A 23,647-nucleotide genomic window follows, 5' to 3' on the forward strand; every position below is an offset into this window, starting at 1 on the left:
AGACATTTCTCAGTAAAGCATGTACATTTCTGAAGTTGTCAACAGCCGTAAAGGTTTCTCCTAAAGTCAGACCTATAGGCCTTCACCATTCATTTCCAGATGCTGACAGGTTCATATACGTACCGATTTCTTTCAGCCTATGCACAAATCACTAAAATGTTCATAGTTACTAAGTCTCACGTGACGTTATGCAGTAGTATTTTGAACAATATTTAGTGGACAAAGCTAACGATATTTTCAATTCCAATTGGGAATAGGTCACGGCTTTCGGAATAAGAATTTATAAAAACAAAGTCGATGCCAAGTAGTCCACTAGAACTGTTGTGGCGTAGGAGTTTATTCTCAGTTCACGGAAGAGAACATTCTGTTCTGCACAGTCACATGAGGAAACGCACAAGCACGCACAGGCGCAGTGTTTGAACAACATGTTGTGGGACAACGTGATAATGGACAGTGGAGAACTGTGGCGCATACTGTACTATCGATTCTGGAAATAGGACTATCCCAACAACTTCCTCAATTATTTTCCTGTAGCGTTTACACGAAAATCAGCGTCCAATGCGAAACATTAAGAGAGCGTCAATTAACGTAGACTAGGGAAGACGATTAATGGGTAATTCATCAAAAAAAATTCTAACGAGTAATCAACATTTTCAGACGACCGTAAACTATTGCACTTTTGATTTGACACTGTCAGTTCAATAATAACAATCAATACGATGTTACTGCCAGTTTACCAGCACTGCGTGCAGAGGTGAGAAAATGAACGGGTTTTAACCGCGCCTAGGCTATTTGCATCCGTGTCCCAAAACGGAGGGAGTGAAATGTCTTTGTGATTTACTATGTGAGTTATAGAGACAATGCTTAAGTTAAAGGCCAATTAGTGGCCCTTCCAGGGAGTGTGCAACGATGCACGAGCGAGGTGGAATTCCATATGCGTCGCGGTTGTTTTTTCACGTGTATTATGACAGATTTCGAGACGTGAGACGTAAAACAACTGACCTACTAAATAAAATGATGAATTGTTAATGAGGTTCATTTCGTTTAAAACCCGAGCTTTTTACGTCACCCTCGAGTTTCGTCGGTAACATCTGAGAAAGTGCGCAGGGGATTGTCATTGTGTCATTCACTTCGATGCGTTCACATTGCAGCGAGAAGATGTGTATGGTCGCGCACACGTGCGAATTAGTAGGAACGATTGGAAGTGTTTTACCTGATACAAGTTTAAGTCAGTTTGCTGGGTTAGGGTTGCAGTATAAAATGTTGTAACATACCGCGCCAAATGAGCAGCAGTTTCAAAAGACATTAATACACAAATAACTAGTTTGAGACGTGTGTGTACACTGAGAAAGGCAAGGGATTATTTTAGTAGACCTGGGTGTGGTGCAACTAGAGGTCAAAACATTGACAGACCTAATTTCTTCATTTTAACCCCATACTCCTTTAACAGTGAATTAAAGTATACTCTGCCAAGGGACGAAAAGCTAAGAATGCCCAAACCACTCCCATAGACAAAAACAGTGGTAGCTGAGAGTTACTAACTGCCTTTTGTTAAAAACATGTTTTTGGAAGAGCTTGGCATTGTCAATGGTGATCATGTGACTGGAGTACTCATTTTAAGATAGACTAATGTGATTTCCACAGACCCAGAAAACATAACATGCCTGGACAGAAACATTCACAGGGCTCACCTTGCTGTATGCAGATTTTCATAATGTAGTCCTAACTTGTGCAACTGTGGACATAATGGACAAAATGTTTTATGTGTTGTTGTAGTTATCGATTAATTTCACTTAATAATTATGGATTTAAATGTCATGGCAGATTTCATCCAATAACTGAATATAAATCATTTGATTTAATTGACAGTTTACCACATCCTTTTCTTGTATTCTTTTTCTAGTTTCACACCCTTTTTTACCCCCTTTTTAAATCCCCAGTGTTATTATACCCAATTTTGTCTAAGGCCCTGTGCCGTCGCAACAACTTCCACTAGATTCGGAAGACTTAAAGGTCTTGGCATGCTTTTCTCATTGGTGTAATGCTACTTGTCTTTTTTCCACACTGCTCATGCGTGCAATATGACTCTTCCAACCAGGAAGTGACGTGGGTCAGTGAGTGCTATAAGGCATTCACCTGACAGCCTCAGCTAGCTTCGCGGAGGCCTGTGCTGCCTAAGGTGTTTGATACGATCCCTGCTGATAATGCCTCCCAGTCCCCGGGGCGATGCTGGACGTTTTACATCACCTACATCATGAGCTGGTTGGACTTTAGTGTTCAGCTTGGTGTTACAAAGAAAGACATTCAAGACCAGCTTGTACTATTAAACAAAATCAAAAGTGCTGTGGCAAATGCTGCCTCCCCCCCAACACACACACACACATGTTCTGGCGGCTCTGAGCATGTGTATTGACACAGCAGGTCTTTTAAATCTATTTTCTTAATGTGCATGTCTTGTTTACATCCTGCGCAGAAGGTGGTTAATTAAACAAAATTATATGAACACCATTATACCAGAGAAGAAGTGCATGTGCAATTGTTACACTATCTGACTTATCTGGAAAGGTTATTGAAAACATTGATAGTAAACAAAGTGATTCATTAAAGAAAACAACAGACTCGTGTGTGAATGACATCATGGAGAGCAATTTCTTCGGGATGTTTGGGTTCTGAGAGAGGGAGTCCCATAATTTTTTGGTAATTTGGGCCATTTAGGTCAGCTACCTGGAAAAAGTTTGTCATTTCATCTAGTACATTGTATTAGTCTAGATTTTTTTTTGCAATCAATAATAAAAATGAATGCTGATTTCTAAATTCACCTAATGGTTTTTCCTAGCTTCTTCTTGAAACAGATTTGTGGAGAAATTGTGAAAAATAGCCACAAAATAGCCTTCCCTCTGTGAAGTCACCGCCTACCTGGGCAAAATGGCGGGGTGTTCTTGACAACTTTCAGCATTCAGTGTAGGATGAGATGCAGTGCTAGCCTCTTGAATATGCATATACTGTCTCTAATAAAAAAAAAAGACAACAATATACAATATACTTGCTTATATCGGTACACTAATAATAATCTAAGCATTACAATATTTATATTTGATCAAATAAGTGTCATATAGAAAATAAGTGCACCCAAATTGGCAGTCTGTCATTGAGCCCTTGTTTGATGGCCAAAAAAAGAAGGGAAACACATTCTCACACTTCTCAAAGAACAAAGAAAGGAATGCCAGGAAAGAGTAGGCAACCGCCGTGTTAAGCTATTTATCGTCTAAGGTGTGAATTGCAATCTTACCACTTGCAATGTGCTCGGGAACCTCAGGAAAAAGACATTAGCCGTAGTCATTAACCCACACAAAGAAATGTTAAGATGCTGCATCTGCGTCCAAGCAATTGTGTAACTGAATTTGTTTGAATTACATTATCTAATTAACTTTAATATTACTTGGACTTAGACAGCCCACACATTTATTTAAGAACAGTTGCAAATATTGATGATCAGTACAATAAAAAAGTCCCAAATGGCAGGCAAACATCCATACCCCCTTCAAATCCCCCTTTAAATCAGCCAAAACAAGCTCAATGGCTCAATGCATCCACACACATGCACTAATATTTTACATCAAGGTATTATCCTTTGCTGTTTAGGCTGTAATGTAAAAAATAGGTTCAGGTGGGGACCTGCAAAAAGATCCTGTTGGATGGGGAACTCCAAAAAGATGGGGTCCTGAAAAAAGATCCTGTTGGATGGGGACCTGCAAAAAGATCCTGTTGGATGGGGACCTGCAAAAAGATCCTATTGAATGGGGACCTGCAAAAAGATCCTGTTGGATGGTTGGCCACAACTAAATACTTGAATAATAGGCATAAGGTAGCCAAGGTGGCCAGATATGTTTGTATACTGCACATAAGGTCAATAACTTATTTGCCTTTCCTTCCTGCCACGGGAAGATGAAGATACTTATATAAATTGGATAATATGGGGCAGGATTGGACTGGGACTAAAAAACCGGCCCATGACCCGTGCACGGTCCCCAAAAACCCACCGTTCACTATATAATAAACTATGACGCTGTGCTGTCATTGTCTGCTGACAAAATTAGATGTAATAATACAATGAAGATGGCACCAGACAATCAGCATGTGGCGCATCATGCATCTGTTGATTGAAGACAAGAGATTTTTGTCTGCTTTGCAGGCTTACAGAAAATATGCATCCGCAAAATTTGTGTGAGCAATGGTGCTTTGGCTCCTATCTACTTTGGTGACCAGATTTTCATGCCATCCTTAACAAATGCATTCTGATTTCCAGGCATTGAAAATGCAAGGATGACTGTACAATATAGGGAGTGTGTGTTTTCACAATAAGTAATCCATTTCTGTTGGATCCATCCTTATTGTGAAATACATTTTTCAAATTAGCATTTGGAATGGTTGGTGGTTGTTGTGGATGAAAATTGAAAAACGTCTCTAGGGTGTGATAAATAATCACCACTTATTGTCTTGTCCCAGATCTTGCCTCAACTTTCTCCCTTTCGGTTCTCACTGCTCTCTGTTTCTGCATCTGCTTTTTGATTTTGAAAAAAAACAATAATCAGTTAACTATAATTCAAAGATCAAAATCAATTGAACTAACTCATTTGCATATAGTAACCATGTTAACTTGTACTCTGTTGCGCACAGTTGCATTGCTGCACCTGTCATAGTCTCTGCACTGGACCCTGCCACCATTGTTACAGCAGCCTCCATCACTTTCCCTGGCTCCTCCTTCCCAGCGTCACTTGTGCCTACTTCAGAGAAATAAAGACAGTTGCATTTGATACACATAGCCCATAAATGATACATTTGAAGCCAAGAAAACCATTTTGTGCATATATAGATTAGTGTGACTTTCTCTTGGGCATTTCTCTTTTTTTTTGTGGCTAATTTAAATATATATATGTATTTAGAAGCTGCAGCTATCTGTCGCACATTACGACCCTAATCTTAATTGGCTACCAGTAATACCAAATTTATAAACCTTTTAAAATATGTAGAACATTATATAGGCTAGGTTGGATATTTGGAATTTCGAAACGTCAGGAATGCTGCTGCTTCAAACTGACGTCTGTGGAATTGCCAGATCTCCGGGCTGCTGACTCCCTCGCTTAGCTTAGGTTGTGTTCTTTTTTTTATTTTATTTTTTTACGTGGCAGCATTAGCTTGAAAGGCTACATTTTTTGTTTACTTCTGCTGATCCAAATAGAACTTTTTGAAATAGTTAAATGAAGCAGACCAATGCAAATATAATACCAAATAACAGAACTGAATAGAATACTACTTAACCCGGCGAAACATTTTCGTAGTGGTTTGAGAAGACCTAAAGTAATCAATAAGAAAACCCGCACGTAATGTTAACCCATTTCTTCTGCGGAGAGGAAAACAAGAAGTTGTTAAGTCAAACATGCTGATTACCCCCAGACAACACTCAAGTACACTGTCACCAGAACAGGACTGTATCCCAATGGCACCTTATTCAGAAAAGTATTCCACTACGTTTGACCCATTTGTCCTGTTCCAAAGTAATGCACTATGAAGACAACAGGGTGTCATTTGGGACGAAGGTCTCATACAGCTAATTCCGTTATGGAGGGCAAAATCATTCAAACTGATCTAACGTACTTTAGACTTCTTTGTCCTCGAGTCTCCTGTGTTCTTGCTCCGGTCATGTTTTGATGTTTCTATTCCTACAGGTCAGTGGCAGTGTTGACACACTGGGTGGAACAGGACCACCTGAGACCCAGACGACATAGAGACTGAACCTGGACGTCTCGGAGATCTCCAGACTACCACCCAGCAACACACTGTTAGTGCATCATCAATGAAACGTACAATCAACTGAGTTCAAAATGAAACCCTTTTCCCTAAACAGTTCACTACTTTGAGCGGGGCTTATTAAGTAGTATGCTAATAATAGTGCCCTTATCCATTACTGATGAAATTATGTACGGCTAGCTCATTCATGATTACCTTACTGTACTGAAGGCATCCCCTGACCATTCTCTGTATGTTCTCTTGTTTTTCTCTCCTGTTTTCTGTGTTCCCATTCCTACAGGTTAGTGGCGCTACCAGCCCAAAAAGGGTCACTAGGGCTCCCACAACGGAGAGCCACAGTAAAGATGACTGATGCCGAAAGGCATCCGCAGATGTCCTGGATGTGCCTGCAGAGGGAGCGTCTGGAGGAGCAGGGGAAGGAGGCCGATGAGGAGTGGAGGACGAAGCTTGAGACAGTCGAGCATCGGGCCTCAACGTTGGAGAAGGACCTGGCGAGGGACTAGACAAGGGCTTCCCTTCTGGAGATGCAGCAGCATCGTGTCAAGGCCAGGAGACCAAGGCTAATGTGGCCAAAGTGAAGGAGAGGTAGGCGAAGAAGATTTCGCTCAACCGGCTCAAATGGTTGAGCTTGAAGGTAAGATTAGAGAAAGATATGAAAAGGGTTCGCATTAGAGAAATATATGAAAAGGGTTCCTGCGACCAGCTCAAGAATGAGCTTGCAGAAGCAGAAGAGGGAGGCTGGGAAAACTGCCTGGAACATGAGCAACACTGAGCTGGCCAAAACACTTTTTGAAATGGAGGATAGAAGGTCCACCAGACTGTTGCAGCTCAGCGTGAGGCGGAGCAGGGACAGGCCATAGCCAGCCTCCTGGAGCTGGACAGGCTGAGGAGGAGCAGGGACAGGCCATAGCCAGCCTCCTGGAGCTGGAGAGGTTGAGGAGGAGCAGGGACTGACCAGAGCCTGGTATACTTGTTTTATTTTGATGTACCAAAGTTGGGTAAATACTGTTGTTAACCATTTCTATGAATTCTACATTGTAAATCATTTTATATTCTCTTCCAGATGATTGACAGTAGCCGGGGGGTTTTAACCTAAAAAAGACATATGTTCTTCTTACTTCTGCATAAATAATAATTAATACATTGCATAGGCTATATTGTTTATTTGTATATGATCAGTTGCTAAAAGCAAAACATTAGCGGGTGGATTGGCACACAAAGCGCCTCCGGACCTGTTGGGGGAGAGGGTCAGAGTTAAGGGAGGTACCCCTGGCCTCCTCGTTCCGTGGGATTTTGGAGAGCGAGGGATTCCTGTTTTACCGACAACTCGGAACAGCAAATCCATTACAGCCTGCCAGCGGATTTATAGCCGGGATTCACAGACTAGCGGAGAGTAGGCTTAAACTGATTCATGACATGCCTGCTCACTCATCATTGCTGTGAGGTGCTCTGGGCAGCTACAGTACAAGTCAAGCACCTATGAAGATATGGGGAAGCTGTGCCAAAACAAAAAACAGCTAGTGTGGAAACAGTGGTCCGGACAGCTCCCCCTCAAGTCAGTCAATGACTATGGCTGGTTCTGAGGATCAAAAAACAATAATGTGTTTACAGCATTAAGCATTTTTAATAATCACACTTGTTAAGGCAATAACATCGACAGACCAAATATTCAAACAATAAAGAAATCAGATACGAGCCCAACCTTCTCTCACATTCAAATGATTTTGTATGTATTGTCTGCGGCTACTAGAATACTAAAATAGGAATGTATTGCATGTTTAGGCCTTTGTGTTTTGCAACATGAATAAGCTGTTATTAGTGCTCGTTGCTTCCTTTCTATTATTGGTGATTGCACAACATGAAATGTAGCCTAACAGGTGCATGCAGTTCACAAAGATTCTTGTTGTTGACTATGTTGTCATCAACTGCATATCAGTATCAGTAAAGTATGCATTGTATTTCTTGAATTCCTTCTTGAATGATCCTTTGGTCCGTAAGCCTGCGCAGTATGTAATGTGAGGGATAACTAAACACCCACTGTACTCAAAAGGACCAGACAATGCTGTCCATAAACACCTCACTCTGCAACTGGATGTTGGACTACCAGAGGGTAGACAACAGCACATCTGTCGCATAATAGGTTTATCCAGGAACTCCAGAGGGTGGTGTCAACTGGTTCATCAAGGCACTTCAGAGGGTGGTGTAAATTGGTTCATCAAGGCATTTCAGAGGGTGGTGTCAACTGGTTCATCAAGGCATTTCAGAGGGTGGTGTCAACTGGTTCATCAAGGCACTTCAGAGGGTTCATCACCAGGGAAAAGCTCCCTGTCATCCAAGACTTCTACACCAGGTTCAAAGGAAGGCCCTAAAAATTGTAAATAACCCCAGCCACCCAAGCCACAGACATTTCTCCATACTACCACATGGGAAGCAAGCTGTTTATTATCTGCCCACCACTACTCATACCTACTGGTAACGGCTTCATACACCCACAAATTGACTTGGAGCCTTCAAAAAGCGGCGGCATCAATATTCATATAATTATGAATGTAGCCCTTGTTATTTGTATCAATGTATATCATTTTACTGCTATTTTCTTTATTTGAATAGTATAATTTAACCGAAAGGCCCATAACTTAACCGGAAGAGGATATAGAGAATACTTCCTAAAACACGACTGGGGCCATGACTCCACACACCCAGAGCAAACAGGACATAATCATGTAGCAAAAATTAGTACTATTACATGGTCTTTTTATTCATAGAATAATTATTTTAAAACAACTTCACTTTTTCATTTGCATTATTTTTTTTATGTCATTGTCAAACAGGTAGAATAAACATAAGGTAAATCCACAGACGAAGCAGTATCTCTGGATGTTAGAGACAGCCTTGTTTTCGTATCGTTTTTTTCAGTGATTGGACCTGCTACCCCAGATATAAATAACACGAATAGAGTTATTCCATAATCGACAAGATTAATGTTTGTTTTAGCATCATTTTATTTTAACGCAGCAAAAATATTACGTCCAGGCCCAAATCCCGGATCCCACCCAAGATAGAATACCCCCCCCCCCGACAATATTAAATTAATTAGATTTACAAAACATTGATAAAAAATGCCTTCGCAGTCATTTCATCCTGGAGCCAGTCCTGCGTCACGATAAACGCGGAGCATGAATAATTTCTATTAGGCTGTATGGCCCGAGTTGATCTGATGTTTGGAGTTTGCACCGTAAGAAAAACGACCGCATTCATTTTGAAACACGGGTGCCTCTCGGGCATGAGCCACGCTAAATACTCCACTCTGAGCAACAGTTAATCTGCCTTCCCAAAGAGAACGTAAAAATAATTAAAATATAGACTAGTTTACATTCTGTTAATAGATTAACCATACTGCGTTGTTAAAAGAATACGAGCGAACGTCACATTTATCACCGCTTTCGCCCGTTTACGTGACCAGAGCGCAGGTTAATAAAACTCCCTAAAAAAATACTTCACCTCTACTTGTAACCAATTGCAGCCCCGGTTTATTATGACACCCCGGGATTCCGCGAATTTGAGCTGGAGCTTCACAGTAAAGTAGGGCATGCCGACCGAGGAAAGAGGACAGCACGCGACAGCAGAACCTGTATATCCCAGGACCGCTATACTTAAAATTAATCGCTAAACGGTACAATTAGTCATATTTACTCATTAGTAAGGCATAGCAATATCATAGAAAGGCGTTTAATCGACCAGCTCAAGTGGACCGCACACGTTTTATTTTGAGAGACACCGATAACACACGTGTGGAACTAGAAAACACGTTTCCTGAAATCACTGCGATGTAAAATCAGCCTTCCTGACAAGGACAGTCGATTTTTCAAATCATAAAATATCAGCAATCTCTTAGAATCTCTTAGAAAAAAATAAACGTTTTAACAATGTCGGAGGTCGATCTTGCTGCGGAGTGTTTAGTCTCCATCTCTAACCGGTCACCAGAGGAGGACCGTTGTCCGGATGCCAAGCCGATGGACAACATGTTGAACACGAACCAAGAAAATAGGACTTTGTTAATGGTGGCGATGATTTTGCTCGATCTGAACAAATGTCACCAGAACATACGCAGTGGCACATGTGTTGGGCGTAATAGCTGCATGGGACAAAGTATTTCTAACAACCATGTTAACGGATACCGGGGTGATCAAGAGGTTTTTAGGGACAGTCGGTGCAATGCGAGGGCACTACATAACTCCGCTGAAAAGCGATCACGAAACAAGAAGGCTGTAAGTACGCACGTGGCCCCTGAAAAGAGACATTGTTGCCCGTACGGCGACTGTGGGAAGATGTATGGAAAGTCGTCCCACCTAAAAGCCCACCTGAGAGTACACACTGGTAAGTTTTCTAAAGGTCATACTACATAGAAAGGGAAACTGGACGGCCTACTCTGGTAAAGGGACACTTTTTAGACCATTCAGTTGATGAGCCTAGGATAGCAACTGTTTATTGATCTATACAATATAAATTAAGGAATGTAAATCATTCAAATTATAGTGACCATGTGCTGAGGCGTGTGTGCAAGGGGCGTGTCTTTTCTTGTTGATACGCACATCGCGCTGTTAAGCGAGAAATGAGAACAGTTTGTGCGCACTGTGCAGTATCCTGGTAGCCTATCGAAACCAAGACAAGATAGAGCACATTTTAATAACTTTTACTGGGCTTACTTTTTGTCTTCAATTTAAACCGCAGCTTTCAAACCACGTGTATGAACCAGTTAACTCCGTGAAATGTCTAGCTGGATATATGTATTAGCATATCCTGACGAAAACTAAGATGGTTAGAGGTCATAAAATGTGAGAAGCATGGGCACCCGCCATTTTAATGTAGTCAACTGGGTGGGATTTAAAACTTAGTTGGCTAAGCCCTCCTAATGACTCAGTTGGTCATTGGCTGACTCATTCCGATTGCCTAATGGAATCACAGCAATCAGGATGGTTCTGTCAATTCATTTGAATGTGGATATTGCCTCATTGCGGTGTAGGCGTTCAATTAATAAAAACTTTTTTGACAAATTATCGACCTATTTGAGTGCATTTTTTTCCATACATAATCTAATTTTGAGCATTTGAGCATTTATAGTATTATCATAGCTCGTATGTGCTTATAACTTATTTAGTATGAGAACTTCATGCTTATTTTACTCTCAAAACTCACATTTTCACTAAATTGCACACTTTTGGGATAAACTTTTAGCCAATTTGTTATGTTATTACAAATGTTATTATGGGAACAGTGACCCACTCATTCCCTCCTAATTCCTGTTGTCTTCTTGGTGGCTTTTCAAGGGGAGAGGCCGTTCCAGTGCACCTGGCCAGACTGCAACAAGAGGTTCTCCCGCTCAGACGAGCTGACCCGCCACTACCGCACACATACAGGGGAGAAGCGCTTCACCTGTCCCCTGTGTGATAAATGTTTCATGAGGAGTGATCACCTGACCAAACATGCCCGTCGCCACACAGGCTTCCACCCCAGCATGCTTCATGGCCCCGCTGTTAGGCGATGCCACTCCTCTGTCTCTCTTTCCTCCATCGACTCTGGATCACAGAGCCCCACTGAGGTGTGACAAAACACAGCAAAAATACAGAGACCTGGGCTAGTTCAACTGCCAAATAACAAACAATCATTATTTTTCTCGGCACAAAATGCTATGAATACATTCTGCTATTGGGTGCCCAGTACCCAGTTTAACTTAACCCTGTTTGTTTTCTGTTTGGGAAGTTTTGTACAGATCTGTAGTGACCCCTGGTGGAGGGAATAATATTATGAATGGGATGTGAAGACTGTCTGAGTACCGTATGTCTTATTTGCATGGTATTTCAGTTTCTCTTTCCACTGTACTGCACATTATGTTCAGTAAGTAGCCATGTAATAACACTATTTAGGAAAACATTATTTTGTAAGGGTTGAACTTATTTTAGTATAAATCACCTTAATAGTCAAGTGCGTGCAAGTAGTGTGAAGTTGACAGTTAGTTACAAATTTTTTTTTTTTATGTTAAGTCACACATGGGTAATCATCAAACTGAGAACTGTGTCAGATTGCTCTGTTAAACTATTACACTTTTTTTTTGCAGCTTAAATTACCACAACATTTTCAGTGCTGCAAAAATAATATATAATTTACCAACATCTTTTAACTTTGTATCAATATCATCTAGAATTTATGCTCAACATCTGTGCATTTTCAAAGTTGTTTTTATTTTCTAAAGGTTTGAAGCTTCTGTATCATAATAGTGCTTACCATGAATACCTGTGTACTTTTTAATCAGATATTTAACATAAAAACTTTATCTATGTACATCAGTATGGTCTACGGACAGTTGCACCAAAATTGTGTAATTATTTTGTTGGCCAAAACCAACTGCTCCAAATGGATTATGTACAATTGTTCATTAAACTGTCTTTAGCATGACGGATTACTGATTTCAGCTATGTACCAGTTTTTACACTATCAATCCAGAGTCCTACACAGCACAGACACCAAGCAAGTTCAGACGGCTTTGTGTTTATTGATATCATACACAACACAGAACAAGTACATTGTTAAATACTGGAATGGAATTGTTTACATGGGAACACAATAGTAAAAAATAACACCAGTGTCTAAATGCATACCATCATACTGCAAATATATATCTTAAGTACATTAAGTCATGAAACTGGCAATGACTATACATATTTTGTTTTAATATTCTTTACTTAAGGCATACTCTAAACGCAAATCAAACTCAGGTGTTTGAGTGTGGGTCTCGGTGAAGGATTAGTGCTCAAAGTTAATGATATGTATCACTAGGTCACTTTCTAAATCGGTCACGAGAGGAATGGAGACTGCACCCTGTTGTGTGTGTGTGTGTGTGTGTGTGTGTGTGTGTGCTTCTTTGACACCTTACAATGACTGTGCCAATCAAAACATGGTAGTAGGGTGTAATAGAGGAAAGGTTATACATACTGTGTGAGGGGAAATGTAGGATTTCACTATAGGCTGTATCCAAAAAGCAATGTAAAGTCAAGCTCTTATTTCTACTTCACAAGACCAATAGCTCTGTTTGGCTTCCTTAGTGGTAAACTGCGTAAGCCATTTGGGAAAACGTTGTGTTGAAGAACGAGCTCAAAGATTGATGAGCAAAGTATGAACTGTGTATTGTCCCCTAGGTTGAATCAGGGTCATTGTAGATTACCAGTCACCTTGAGGGAAGTATCCAAATCACCTTAGAACCCAGACAAATTAAAGGTGCAACAGAAAGACATTCAAAAGCGATAAATCAATGAAGAATGGACAAAATACCAGTGTGCGAGAGTTAGATGTATGAACAAACAGCCAACTCGGATACATCTCCCCGTCCACTAGTGCTCAACATGCATGTCAACCTTTTGTAATAGATTCGTCCCTAAAAAACAAAACCATAAAAACCTCAAACCAGTACTAAATATGGACGAGGGCATTGGTCTCAGAAGGTATTTACCAGGACAGTGCTACACAACACTGCTTTCAGTACCAAATTACAGTACCTGATACCAGATATACACGACCAGCTATTCCAGTAGATACAATCATACAGATCCTTCAAATAAAATGGATATGACTTTTAAAAAAAGCACAATAAATAGTCAGGTAAGCACAGCAGCTTTGTCAGCAGCATTTACAATAATGGTTTCTATTTTCTTTTGTGAATTTAACATATGTTTTAATAAGGAGAACAACAGTCAAATAATCATCCCCATTAAAATGGCCAAGCTCCTCCAAAAACTTGATCACTCAAAAAACATTTTCTCCGGGTCTAAATGTGACGTCACCCTGTCTCAGATAGACAGTGCAGCAGGTTGTTTGGAGAGGGGGATGCACTGCTGTGTCTGTTTCAATGGTTGTCACTCTTATTTTTGTCTTCTGAACCCATTGAAGGTATGCAAGGTGGGACTTTTCAGATGGAAGGAGGTTCCCTTTAAATCAACTGCTCGTTTTTATTGTAAGTTGTGTTACACAATATTGGCCAGGAGTAGGCATCAGAGATGACTAGACGAGAGTTTCCACCCAGACCTCAAACACAAACAGAAATGTATGTCCTACCATAGGAGGAAGTAATCACTGTTAGTTGTATTTAAAATGTTTGTGTGTTTTAGTCCCGCTTTCCAATGTTTTCTCTTTACTTGTAACTTTCTGTCTGATAAGTTGATTATTTATTTTCAAATAACTATCTTGTTCTGTCGATTCTATCAATGTTGCCGCTCTAGTGGCAAAGTAAACTGGACAGGTGGGCGGGGCTACTGGATCTGACAGGCTGTGGAGGAGGTGGCTTGACAGCACATGCAGGTGGGATTGACAGATTTGGGTGGGATCAGATCCAGGTCTTCGTCGTCTGGGATCTCGTCAAGTCGGTAACCATCCTTCAACAGCTGGATATTCAGGTCCTGGTTGATTTGCTACGAGGACGGATACATGGACATGTTACTGGGAGGTATAGGGGATCATTAGTCATGTTACTAGGAGGTGTAGGAGATGGTCAGTCATGTCAGTAGGAGGTGTAGGAGATGGTCAGTCATGTCAGTAGGAGGTGTAGATAATGTACAGTCATGTCAGTAGGAGGTGTAGGTAATGGACAGTCATGTCAGTAGGGGGTGTAGATAATGAACAGTCATGTCAGTAGAAGGTGTAGATAATGGACAGTCATGTCAGTAGGAGGTGTAGATAATGTACAGTCATGTCAATAGAAGGTGTAGGTAATGGACAGTCATGTCAGTAGAAGGTGTAGATAATGGACAGTCATGTCAGTAGGGGGTGTAGATAATGGACAGTCATGTCAGTAGGAGGTGTAGATAATGTACAGTCATGTCAGTAGGAGGTGTAGATAATGTACAGTCATGTCAGTAGGAGGTGTAGGTAATGGACAGTCATGTCAGTAGGGGGTGTAGATAATGAACAGTCATGTCAGTAGAAGGTGTAGAAAATGGACAGTCATGTCAGTAGGAGGTGTAGATAATGTACAGTCATGTCAATAGAAGGTGTAGGTAATGGACAGTCATGTCAGTAGAAGGTGTAGATAATGGACAGTCATGTCAGTAGGGGGTGTAGATAATGGACAGTCATGTCAGTAGGAGGTGTAGATAATGTACAGTCATGTCAGTAGAAGGTGTAGATAATGTACAGTCATGTCAATAGAAGGTATAGGTAATGGACAGTCATGTCAGTAGGGGGTGTAGATAATGTACAGTCATGTCAGTAGAAGGTGTAGATAATGTACAGTCATGTCAGTAGGAGGTGTAGGTAATGGACAGTCATGTCAGTAGGAGGTGTAGATAATATACAGTCATGTCAGTAGAAGGTGTAGATAATGGTCAGTCATGTCAGTAAGGAGGTGTAGATAATGTACAGTCATGTCAGTAGGAGGTGCAGATAATGTACAGTCATGTCAGTAGGAGGTGTAGGTAATGTACAGTCATGTCAGTAGAAGGTGTAGATAATGTACAGTCATGTCAGTTGGAGGTGTAGATAATTGACAGTCATGTCAGTAGGAGGTGTAGATAATGTACAGTCATGTCAGTAGAAGGTGTAGATAATGTACAGTCACGTCAGTAGGAGGTGTAGATAATGTACAGTCATGTCAGTAGAAGGTGTAGATAATGTAAAGTCATGTCAGTAGGAGGTGTAGATAATGTACAGTCATGTCAGTAGGATGTGTAGATAATGTACAGTCATGTCAGTAGAAGGTGTAGATAATGTAATGACATGTCAGTAGGAGGTGTAGATAATGTACAGTCATGTCAGTAGGAGGGGATGTGGATGATCAAGGGAAGGCGGAAGAAAATCCTTCCAAAAACTTCCAATACAAAGCAGTCTCCCTTTCTTCTTCCAAATATCATGACAAAGCAATCTCCTTTCTTCCTCCAACTATCATGACAAAGCAGTCGCCTCTCTTCCTGCATCTCTTTGCTTTTAGACCTGCAGCATCCCTTGTGTGTTACCATAGCAACCTGATTCATACAGATTTGAACAAAAAATGCTAAGTTTAACATGGAATGTAAATTAAAAATGCATTCCAGGATTTTTTTGGCCACACAATGTAAGAGTGGTGAAGTCGAGCCGAAACGGGTACCTGAAAATTGAGTGTTATGTCATGCATGTGCAATTGTGTCCCATTTCATTAAAACCACATGCTTTCAAACTCTAAATTTCATGGTTAACTGACATATTATAGTGATTCTACTTATGCTTAGATGATGCACATCCAGACCAAAATGGAAGGTTTTATTAAAGATTTATGTTATTCTCAGTAGTCCCAGACGGCGTCTATAACTCTGTCACCTGTTACTGCAGTGGGGTAAATGAGACAGTGTGGTTTCTCCAACCTGGGTTGTCTATTCAGAGATGCTCAGGGGGTCAAATGTCCTATCTAGCAACTAAGACAAACATCTTGCCAAACATCTCTTCATCAAAATGTAAATGTTGCTTGCTTTATTATTACAAAGAGGAAATGCAGAGAAATGCCGTAACACACACACACACACACGCAATAAAGGTTATCAGGAGCACTGTGGACTCTATCATTGTGAAATGGAAAAAGCTTGGAAACACCAAGACTGTTCCTAGAGCTGGCCGTCTGGCCGAACTAAATAACCGGGCCCGAAGGGCCTTGGTCAGGGTGGCAAGAGCCCAATGGCCACTCTAACAGAGCTTCATAATTTCTCTGCAGAAATGGAGAAACCTGGACAACCATTTCTGGAGTACCCCATCAATCAGGCCTTTATGGTAGAGTGGCTAGATTTAATCCACTCCTTAGTAAAAGGCATAATACCTGCCGCCTGAAGGACTCAGAGAATAAAGAAAAGAATATCCAACTGTTAGGCCAGAATGCCAAGGACTACATCTGACAAAATCAAGGGACCGCTTGTCACCTGGCTATAACCATCCCTGCGGTGAAGCATGGTGGTGGGAGTACCATGCTATGGGGCTGCTTCTTAGTGGCAGCGACTGTTAGACTGGTCAGGATTGAGGGAAGGCTGAATGGAGCACAATACACAGAGTTCCATCCTTAGACTGGGGCAAACATTCCGCACGACAATGAGCCAAAAACACACAGCCATGAAAACACTGGGTGGCTTTGGGACTAGCCTTTTAATGTCGTTGAGTGGCCAAACCAAAGCCTGGATTTGAAACCCAGGGAAGGCCTGAACATTGAAGGTCATTTATTTAATCAATTATGAATGTAGCCTAAAACACAACAAATGTGGAGAAAGAGGAGGGCTGAGTATATTTTCAGAGGGTAATTTAACAATGTTTGCCATAGGAATGCAGGGTTTTGCGTGGATTACCCCTTTAAGATTGTAAGTGTGGTGGGGAGTGAGTGGTAATGGCTTGCCATGACTGGAAAACCCAGTACACGTACAAAACAACTAAGGTAAAATGGTCCGATTACCAAACAACATGCAGGAAATGTGCCCCAGAGCACCCAGCCTCTAGGGGGCCCCCAATCAAAGTAAATTAAAATAAGCCTGAAGACAGCACATAAGAGCACTCTAGAGAACTAAAGCAAATGCGATTTAAAACAACAAAATCTTATCTCAGCCTAATGACAAAATGTGCAATAAAGCATTATAAACAAATGTCATGACAACATCACTATGCTAAACATTCCATCTACACTGAAAAGCTTGATCTTACACTGAAAATATGAAAAATATGAGCAATCTCTCGTAATACAAATATTTGAAATTTAAACAGTGAATTTCATGGGTTTCATCTGCCTCAATTTACACATCTTCAGGTTTCATAACTCCTGCTATAACATCTTAGCATAACTTCCTGCTAAGAAATCTAGTATTGTGTTAAGTACTACATTCTGACAGTCGCTGGTCATTCCTATTCACCGCCTGTAAGGTCAGATGATAACGTAAATGGATATAACTTCTGGTAAACCTCCCAGATTCTACTTTTACACTCGTACACTACTTTTACAAACGTTTATAATAAACTATGTTACATTCAAGGCCAAACACCTCTTGGAGATGCTACTTAAGGCCTGCCTGTTCAAAAAGCACATTGTACTGACTTTCTGCTGTCACTGCCTGTCATAGAAGTCTCACTTATTTTTGTTATTGTTCGCTAATTTTTGCGTGTCCTTTTCATCTATCATTTATCGTTTCAGAACACAAATGTGTCCTTATCACTTGGTAATTACCCTTTCTGCGTCTCAAATGATTATTCTATGATTAATTACATGCCTGTGATAAATAAAAAGTAAGCTTTAACTGTCAAGAGCCCACATGCTTTCCATCTACTTTGGTGCGCTACTGAAGTCCTTACACCTCAAGTGAAGCAAATGTTATTTGCATTTAATTAACATTTATAGAAATATATTAGCATGTATTCCAACAGCGGACATATTTGGCGTGCTGCCTGAAACAGAGTCTTGCTTTACTGACTGACGTTGCCAGACTAATCAAAAGTCAGACAAGGCTCTTCCCAAGAGAAGCAACATATATTTTTTATTTTGGTGCAGTCGACAGTGCAGTGTTAGAACTAGGCCTGATTTGCTGATATGTCACAAAGTGTCTGTGGTGCACATTCTTCATGATACCCATTGAGTACAACCAGCGTAAACTTTCATTCAGGGTGAATTGTATACTGTATTATAGAGAGGCTCCATTACTGTGGTAATGGCTGCAATTTAGAGGGTCATCTCCCTGGTTGAAATGCTGAGCCACGGAATGTAAAACGTTTGCATTTTCTGTCATCTTTACTTATGTTGGATATTGTATCTGTACTGGGCTTCAGTAGTGTTACCCAGAGAGACATTGTACATGGTACCTCACACATCTCACCTCGGCTGAAGAGTACCCCGACGAAGAGTATCTGGACATGTCAAAATCATCGTCACTGTGAAACAAAGGGAAGAGGGCGGTCATTTGCATGGATGAATTACTGGTGACCCTCTAGTGGTGATCCTCCCACCTGCACATAGCCTCTACTGTATCCTTGTGAAGAGAGGGCCTGAAACTAATTGTTATGGTGCAGGTGTCAAAACGGTGTGTGTATTTCCGAACGTCATGGACATCGTCACCCACCTGTCTGTGTCTAGGGCCACCAGGGGCTTCTCGTCAGGGCTCTGGTCTAAGGAGGAGTAGCCCTTGTTGGGCACCACCAACCTGTGGAGAGGAAAGGGAGTGAGTGAAAGAGATGGGAAAGAGGACATTTTCCCGGGTTGCACAAAAGGTCCAATTGGACTTCTGCATTTGACCCAACCCCGCCGAATTGGAGAGGCGCTGGAAGCTGTCACAATGGGCTCATGAGGAGCAATTAGGGTTAACTGCCCTTCTAAGGGACAGAACGACAAGAATGTTTCATCTTGCCAGATCAGAGGTCAAACGGGCGGCGACCATAGTCAAGACCGAAGTGGGCTCTCACCGTGTTCTGGCCATCACATTGTTCTTCTTGGGCTGCTGGTTCACTGGACTTCCTGCATTGCCATTTTTCAATGATCCCTTCCTGGCCAGTTCTCGTTGTTTCTCTGCACATCACAGGATGTCACATCAGCAGACAAACAAATACACAGAAAGAGACAGACACGATCCAACCATGGAAGCTCTGAGCTGACCAGTTTCCTGATGCCATTCACCTGGTCACTGGATTCTGAGTCAGTGCTGTGTCAAAGGTGGCAAGCCAGGGCTATCCTATAATCGACACAGTGCACATACTCGCCTGGTATGAGCATGACTCAATTCAGGTACTACTGAACGTAAACTTTGAATGGAAGAAGTAACAAGACTGTAAGGTGTTGGTCCAAATATAAACAAAACATAGCAGCAAGCAATCTTCTAAAGAAAGGATATATGCTCTTCATATACTGTAGAAGCTGATTAAGACTTGAGATAACTAGACTTAACATGGACTTAAGCTCCTGTTAAGTAAACTAAAATATTGATTTGACACTTATTAAAACAGGTATGTATGCAAAGAACACATTATTCTACACAGCAACAATCAATAAACAATTAGGGTTAACAGCCTTGCTCAGGGACAGAAAAACATACACCTTGTTGGGATAAAAACCATTGACCTCTCATTCACTGACTCAACAATCATGACCGTGAAGTAACCCTGCCGACCCAAATTCTGAATTATAAAAAAATAATGCTACAGAAGTATCAAAATCATAGGGTGATGTACAAGACTCAAATAAGTATTTTTAAATCTTCCTGTTGCAGTATACAACCACAATGCATGAAGGCAAACAAACCCATTTCTGGGATAGGTGTGGACATGTCTAGCGTACTGGAATAATCCCATCCAAAGACCCCTCTGTTATTGGGACATTTTTTTTGACACTTTAATGTATTCTCATTAAAAATGTGTCATTAAAAAACTGCTACTTTTGACCAGATTTAACCTATATATCATCCTTTTAACTCTCCACAACTTAAACATATTTTTGTGGCATCACAATAACATTGGAAAATCTGTTAATCCTTCAATCTTTTGTTTTCCATTTCTGGTGTAAAGTGACTGAACCTTGACTCCACCACACATAGCCTTGGTATGGTTGTAATCTCCTTTGTACTGCTCTCCAGTCACATTACCACTGTCCAAGGTCCTGAAACAAATTAAATCAGGCAGTAGATTCTGTTCATCCTGCTCCACTCACCTATCTTCATCTGCAAAGGAGAGGGCTTGTAGTTAATAGTGACTGGCTCGCCCTCCCTGGTGTCTGAGTCTGCCTCAGAAGAAGTGGTGGACGACGCCAGGTCCTGGAGAGGGGGATGTTAGATGGAATGTTGACATATACCAGTGCCATTAATGCATAATTACAATAGGCCTATCAGCTACTGTGTATAAAACCACACACATTGAAACATAAAGGTTGTCAATTAATCTAAACTACACGCAGCCCATTCATCAGCGGATGCACAATTCACTCAAAACAACTCCCAAAAGCAACGCCACCAGGGATACGAACAGGCCCTTCAACTGAATGTCCGAATATAGCCTACAGCTGGGCACAAACAAACGAACCAGCAAACTAAGATAGCCTACTGAGCAGAAACTGTATTGTATGCAGTATCTTATGAAAACGGTCAGGTTTGAATCAGAGTGAAACATGGCATATATATTGCCGTGGTGGGTAAGCTACCGCTCCACGTCTCCGCATGATGAAGTCATCCAACCGCATCTAGGCCTCGGTCCGTAAGGCAACCCCATTGCTCTGGGATGTTCCTAGCCTCCAGTTTAATAACATATTTCACGCTTATCCACTACCTATATATTTTTTTGCCATGATTGTTAAACCCGGCTATTGACTCATGTTTGTCAGAAGAGCGAATGTGCCTCTGCGGGCTGTAGGGACCGTTGTTTTCGAAGTCATCATCGATGCTCGCTGCGCAGCTTGCCATATGCATCCCTTGAAAAACGGATAATGATCAAGGTCGTTTCTAAACTCATTTCTCATCGCCATAAGCAATACATAATCTTTTATCGACATTATTGCTTACTACACATGATGCACCATTTGTTGCATTACTACAAACAAATCCATGCAAAATAACATCAGGCCAGTATCTAAATTCAACAATACATTGTAGGCCAATTTGATAGCGTCAGAAATAAAGCAGCATAGTCTATCAGTATGGGAACAGAATGTATTAGATTACGAATTAATCCATCATAACAAATTATAGGAAAAAAACATCCATCCCACTTACAAGCGGCTGCATCTCCGCTTGAACAGCGCTAGGCACCTGAAATCGATCTACCGGTATCTCTTCCATCATTTTGGCGACGACTTAATTCCACCTATGCCTCTGTAATTATACGGCAGTGCCGTGTACTACAGTGTGATCAATTTTGGCTAAGATTTTCAGTTTCTCAGATGTATATCAATCTCTGCCTTTCTCTACTTCTCTGCCTCATCCCAGCAGGCGATATCTGCGGTGACCAGTCGGTGACTCAACCACCCACTTCCGGGTTGGGATCTGTCTCGCCTTATCACCACCCGCGAATGAGCTTAGGTGGGTTCCAACATAGCTCGACAATATGGACCAGTACTCCACTTATTATTTGCGTAGCTCTAATAAATACAGCTCACTAATCTCTGTCAATTGAACTAATAAATGAATGAGTTCAATTGTCAGAAGGAAATTATAAAAAATATTTCAGTCGACATCAATCACATTTGTGGCCAAAATAAACTTCCTGGAAATAAATTTAGAGAGGAACCAGGGTCAGAAGCGTAGACAGAACCCTTCTGCTATATGACACAGACAAGTAAAATGTATTAATTTAGAAACAGATTAAATCTTTAAGAGGACATCTACTCATTAAAATTTCACTGGCTTCCACGTGTTGTCTAAATTTTTTTTATCATGCTGCAAACATGGAGAGTAGCAGCAATAGCGCCATCTAAAACACACGAATCAATATTTCAATATAAAAATAAACATTTTAAGAGCCTGTAAAACCAGCAGATGGCGCTTCGAACATAGACCAACAACAGTCAACGTTGGTGCGTCTGTGTTTGTGTGTGTGTGTGTATACCAGTACAATTATAGTGTTTAACAGAGCCCATACGGAAAATAAATGTATTTTAAATATATTTTTGCAATGCAAAATGTATGTAGAATGTATGCTGAATATATGTCGAATACATTGAACTTAATCACATAAAATACATTTCAGGCATCAAAATGTATTTCACCTTTTATTCTGAAATGTATATAAAAATGTATAATACATTTAACTATATTTAAAATACATTTCAGCTATTATTCCGAAATGTATTTGAAAATGTATAAATACATTTCAGTTTTGTCCAAATGTATTTCACCGTCAACAATGCTCTCATTACAACATTAATGTATTATAGAAAATACATTACAAAATGTATTTTGAAGCACATATTAAAATGCATTTTCCAGGTCCTGTGAAAGTGAAATTATGAAATGTAATTACCGACGTATTAATTATATCACGTTTAGGTGTTGAAACACATTTCATAGATGTGTACATTACGAAAATACATTTCATTTTAGTCACAAATATAGTCTAACATACTAAGGTGAACTTGGTAATACCACTACTTGCCTCTCCTATCCACCTTATCCTATTTGGTGTCGTGATTAGTGCTCCTGACTGTAGAACATAACGTTGCTGGTTTGAAACACCACCTTACCGTTTGTCCAATATATTTAGACATGCATTTCAAAACTTTTTTACAAATATATTTAAGCGGCCAATTTCAAACATTTTGACATATATTTACCAATGTGTTCAGGAATATATTTTCCAAATGTGTTCGGAAATATATTTCCCAAATGTATTTAAAATACAAGGCGCCGGATGGTTTGCCAGAATCTCTTCGAGGCCAGCCGATAGTCCTTCTCCATGGCCTCACCGAACTCCTCCCAGGCCCGAGTTTTTGCCTCCACAACCACCCGGGCTGCAGCCCGCTTGGCCTGTCGGTACCCGTCAGCTGCGTCAGGAGTCCCACAAGCCAACCAGGCCTGATAGGACTCCTTCTTCAGCTTGACGGCATCCCTTACTTCCGGTGTCCACCACCGGGTTCGGGGATTGCCGCCTCGACAGGCACCGGAGACCTTACGGCCACAGCTCCGAGCGGCCGCTTCGACAATGGCGGTGGAGAACATGGTCCACTCGGACTCAATATCTCCAACCTCCCTCGGGATCCAGTCGAAGCTCTGCCGGAGGTGGGAGTTAAAGATCTCTCTGACAGGAGACTCGGCCAGACGTTCCCAGCAGACCCTTACAGTTCGCTTGGGCCTGCCGAGTCTGTCCAGCTTTCTCCCCCGCCATCGGA

General features: G+C 41.0%; 2 protein-coding genes and 1 long non-coding RNA gene across 3 annotated transcripts; 2 read left to right on the forward strand and 1 right to left on the reverse strand.

Annotated features, from left to right (window-relative positions):
* Positions 1-357: 357 nt before the first annotated feature.
* LOC109616521 lies at positions 358-7,562 on the forward strand. Its single transcript, XR_002197669.2, has 3 exons — positions 358-754; positions 5,727-5,839; positions 6,089-7,562. It is a non-coding gene; the product is annotated as an uncharacterized LOC109616521 (long non-coding RNA).
* Positions 7,563-9,317: 1,755 nt separating this feature from the next.
* On the forward strand, positions 9,318-12,261 carry klf9 (Kruppel-like factor 9). Its single transcript, XM_010876883.4, has 2 exons — positions 9,318-10,185; positions 11,136-12,261. Exons 1-2 carry the CDS (start codon positions 9,735-9,737, stop codon positions 11,411-11,413), a joined length of 729 nt encoding a protein of 242 aa, XP_010875185.2. The 5' UTR covers positions 9,318-9,734; the 3' UTR covers positions 11,414-12,261.
* A 77-nt stretch (positions 12,262-12,338) lies between these two features.
* Positions 12,339-21,805, reverse strand: fam219ab (family with sequence similarity 219 member Ab). Its single transcript, XM_010876884.5, has 6 exons — positions 21,537-21,805; positions 20,483-20,585; positions 19,246-19,348; positions 18,906-18,986; positions 18,663-18,717; positions 12,339-14,267 (listed from the first exon to the last, which is right to left on the reverse strand). Exons 1-6 carry the CDS (start codon positions 21,603-21,605, stop codon positions 14,109-14,111), a joined length of 570 nt encoding a protein of 189 aa, XP_010875186.1. The 5' UTR covers positions 21,606-21,805; the 3' UTR covers positions 12,339-14,108.
* Between the last annotated feature and the right edge of the window lie 1,842 nt (positions 21,806-23,647).

This window comes from Esox lucius, chromosome 13 (genome assembly GCF_011004845.1).
Source record: "Esox lucius isolate fEsoLuc1 chromosome 13, fEsoLuc1.pri, whole genome shotgun sequence".
NCBI classification, from domain to species: domain Eukaryota; kingdom Metazoa; phylum Chordata; class Actinopteri; order Esociformes; family Esocidae; genus Esox; species Esox lucius.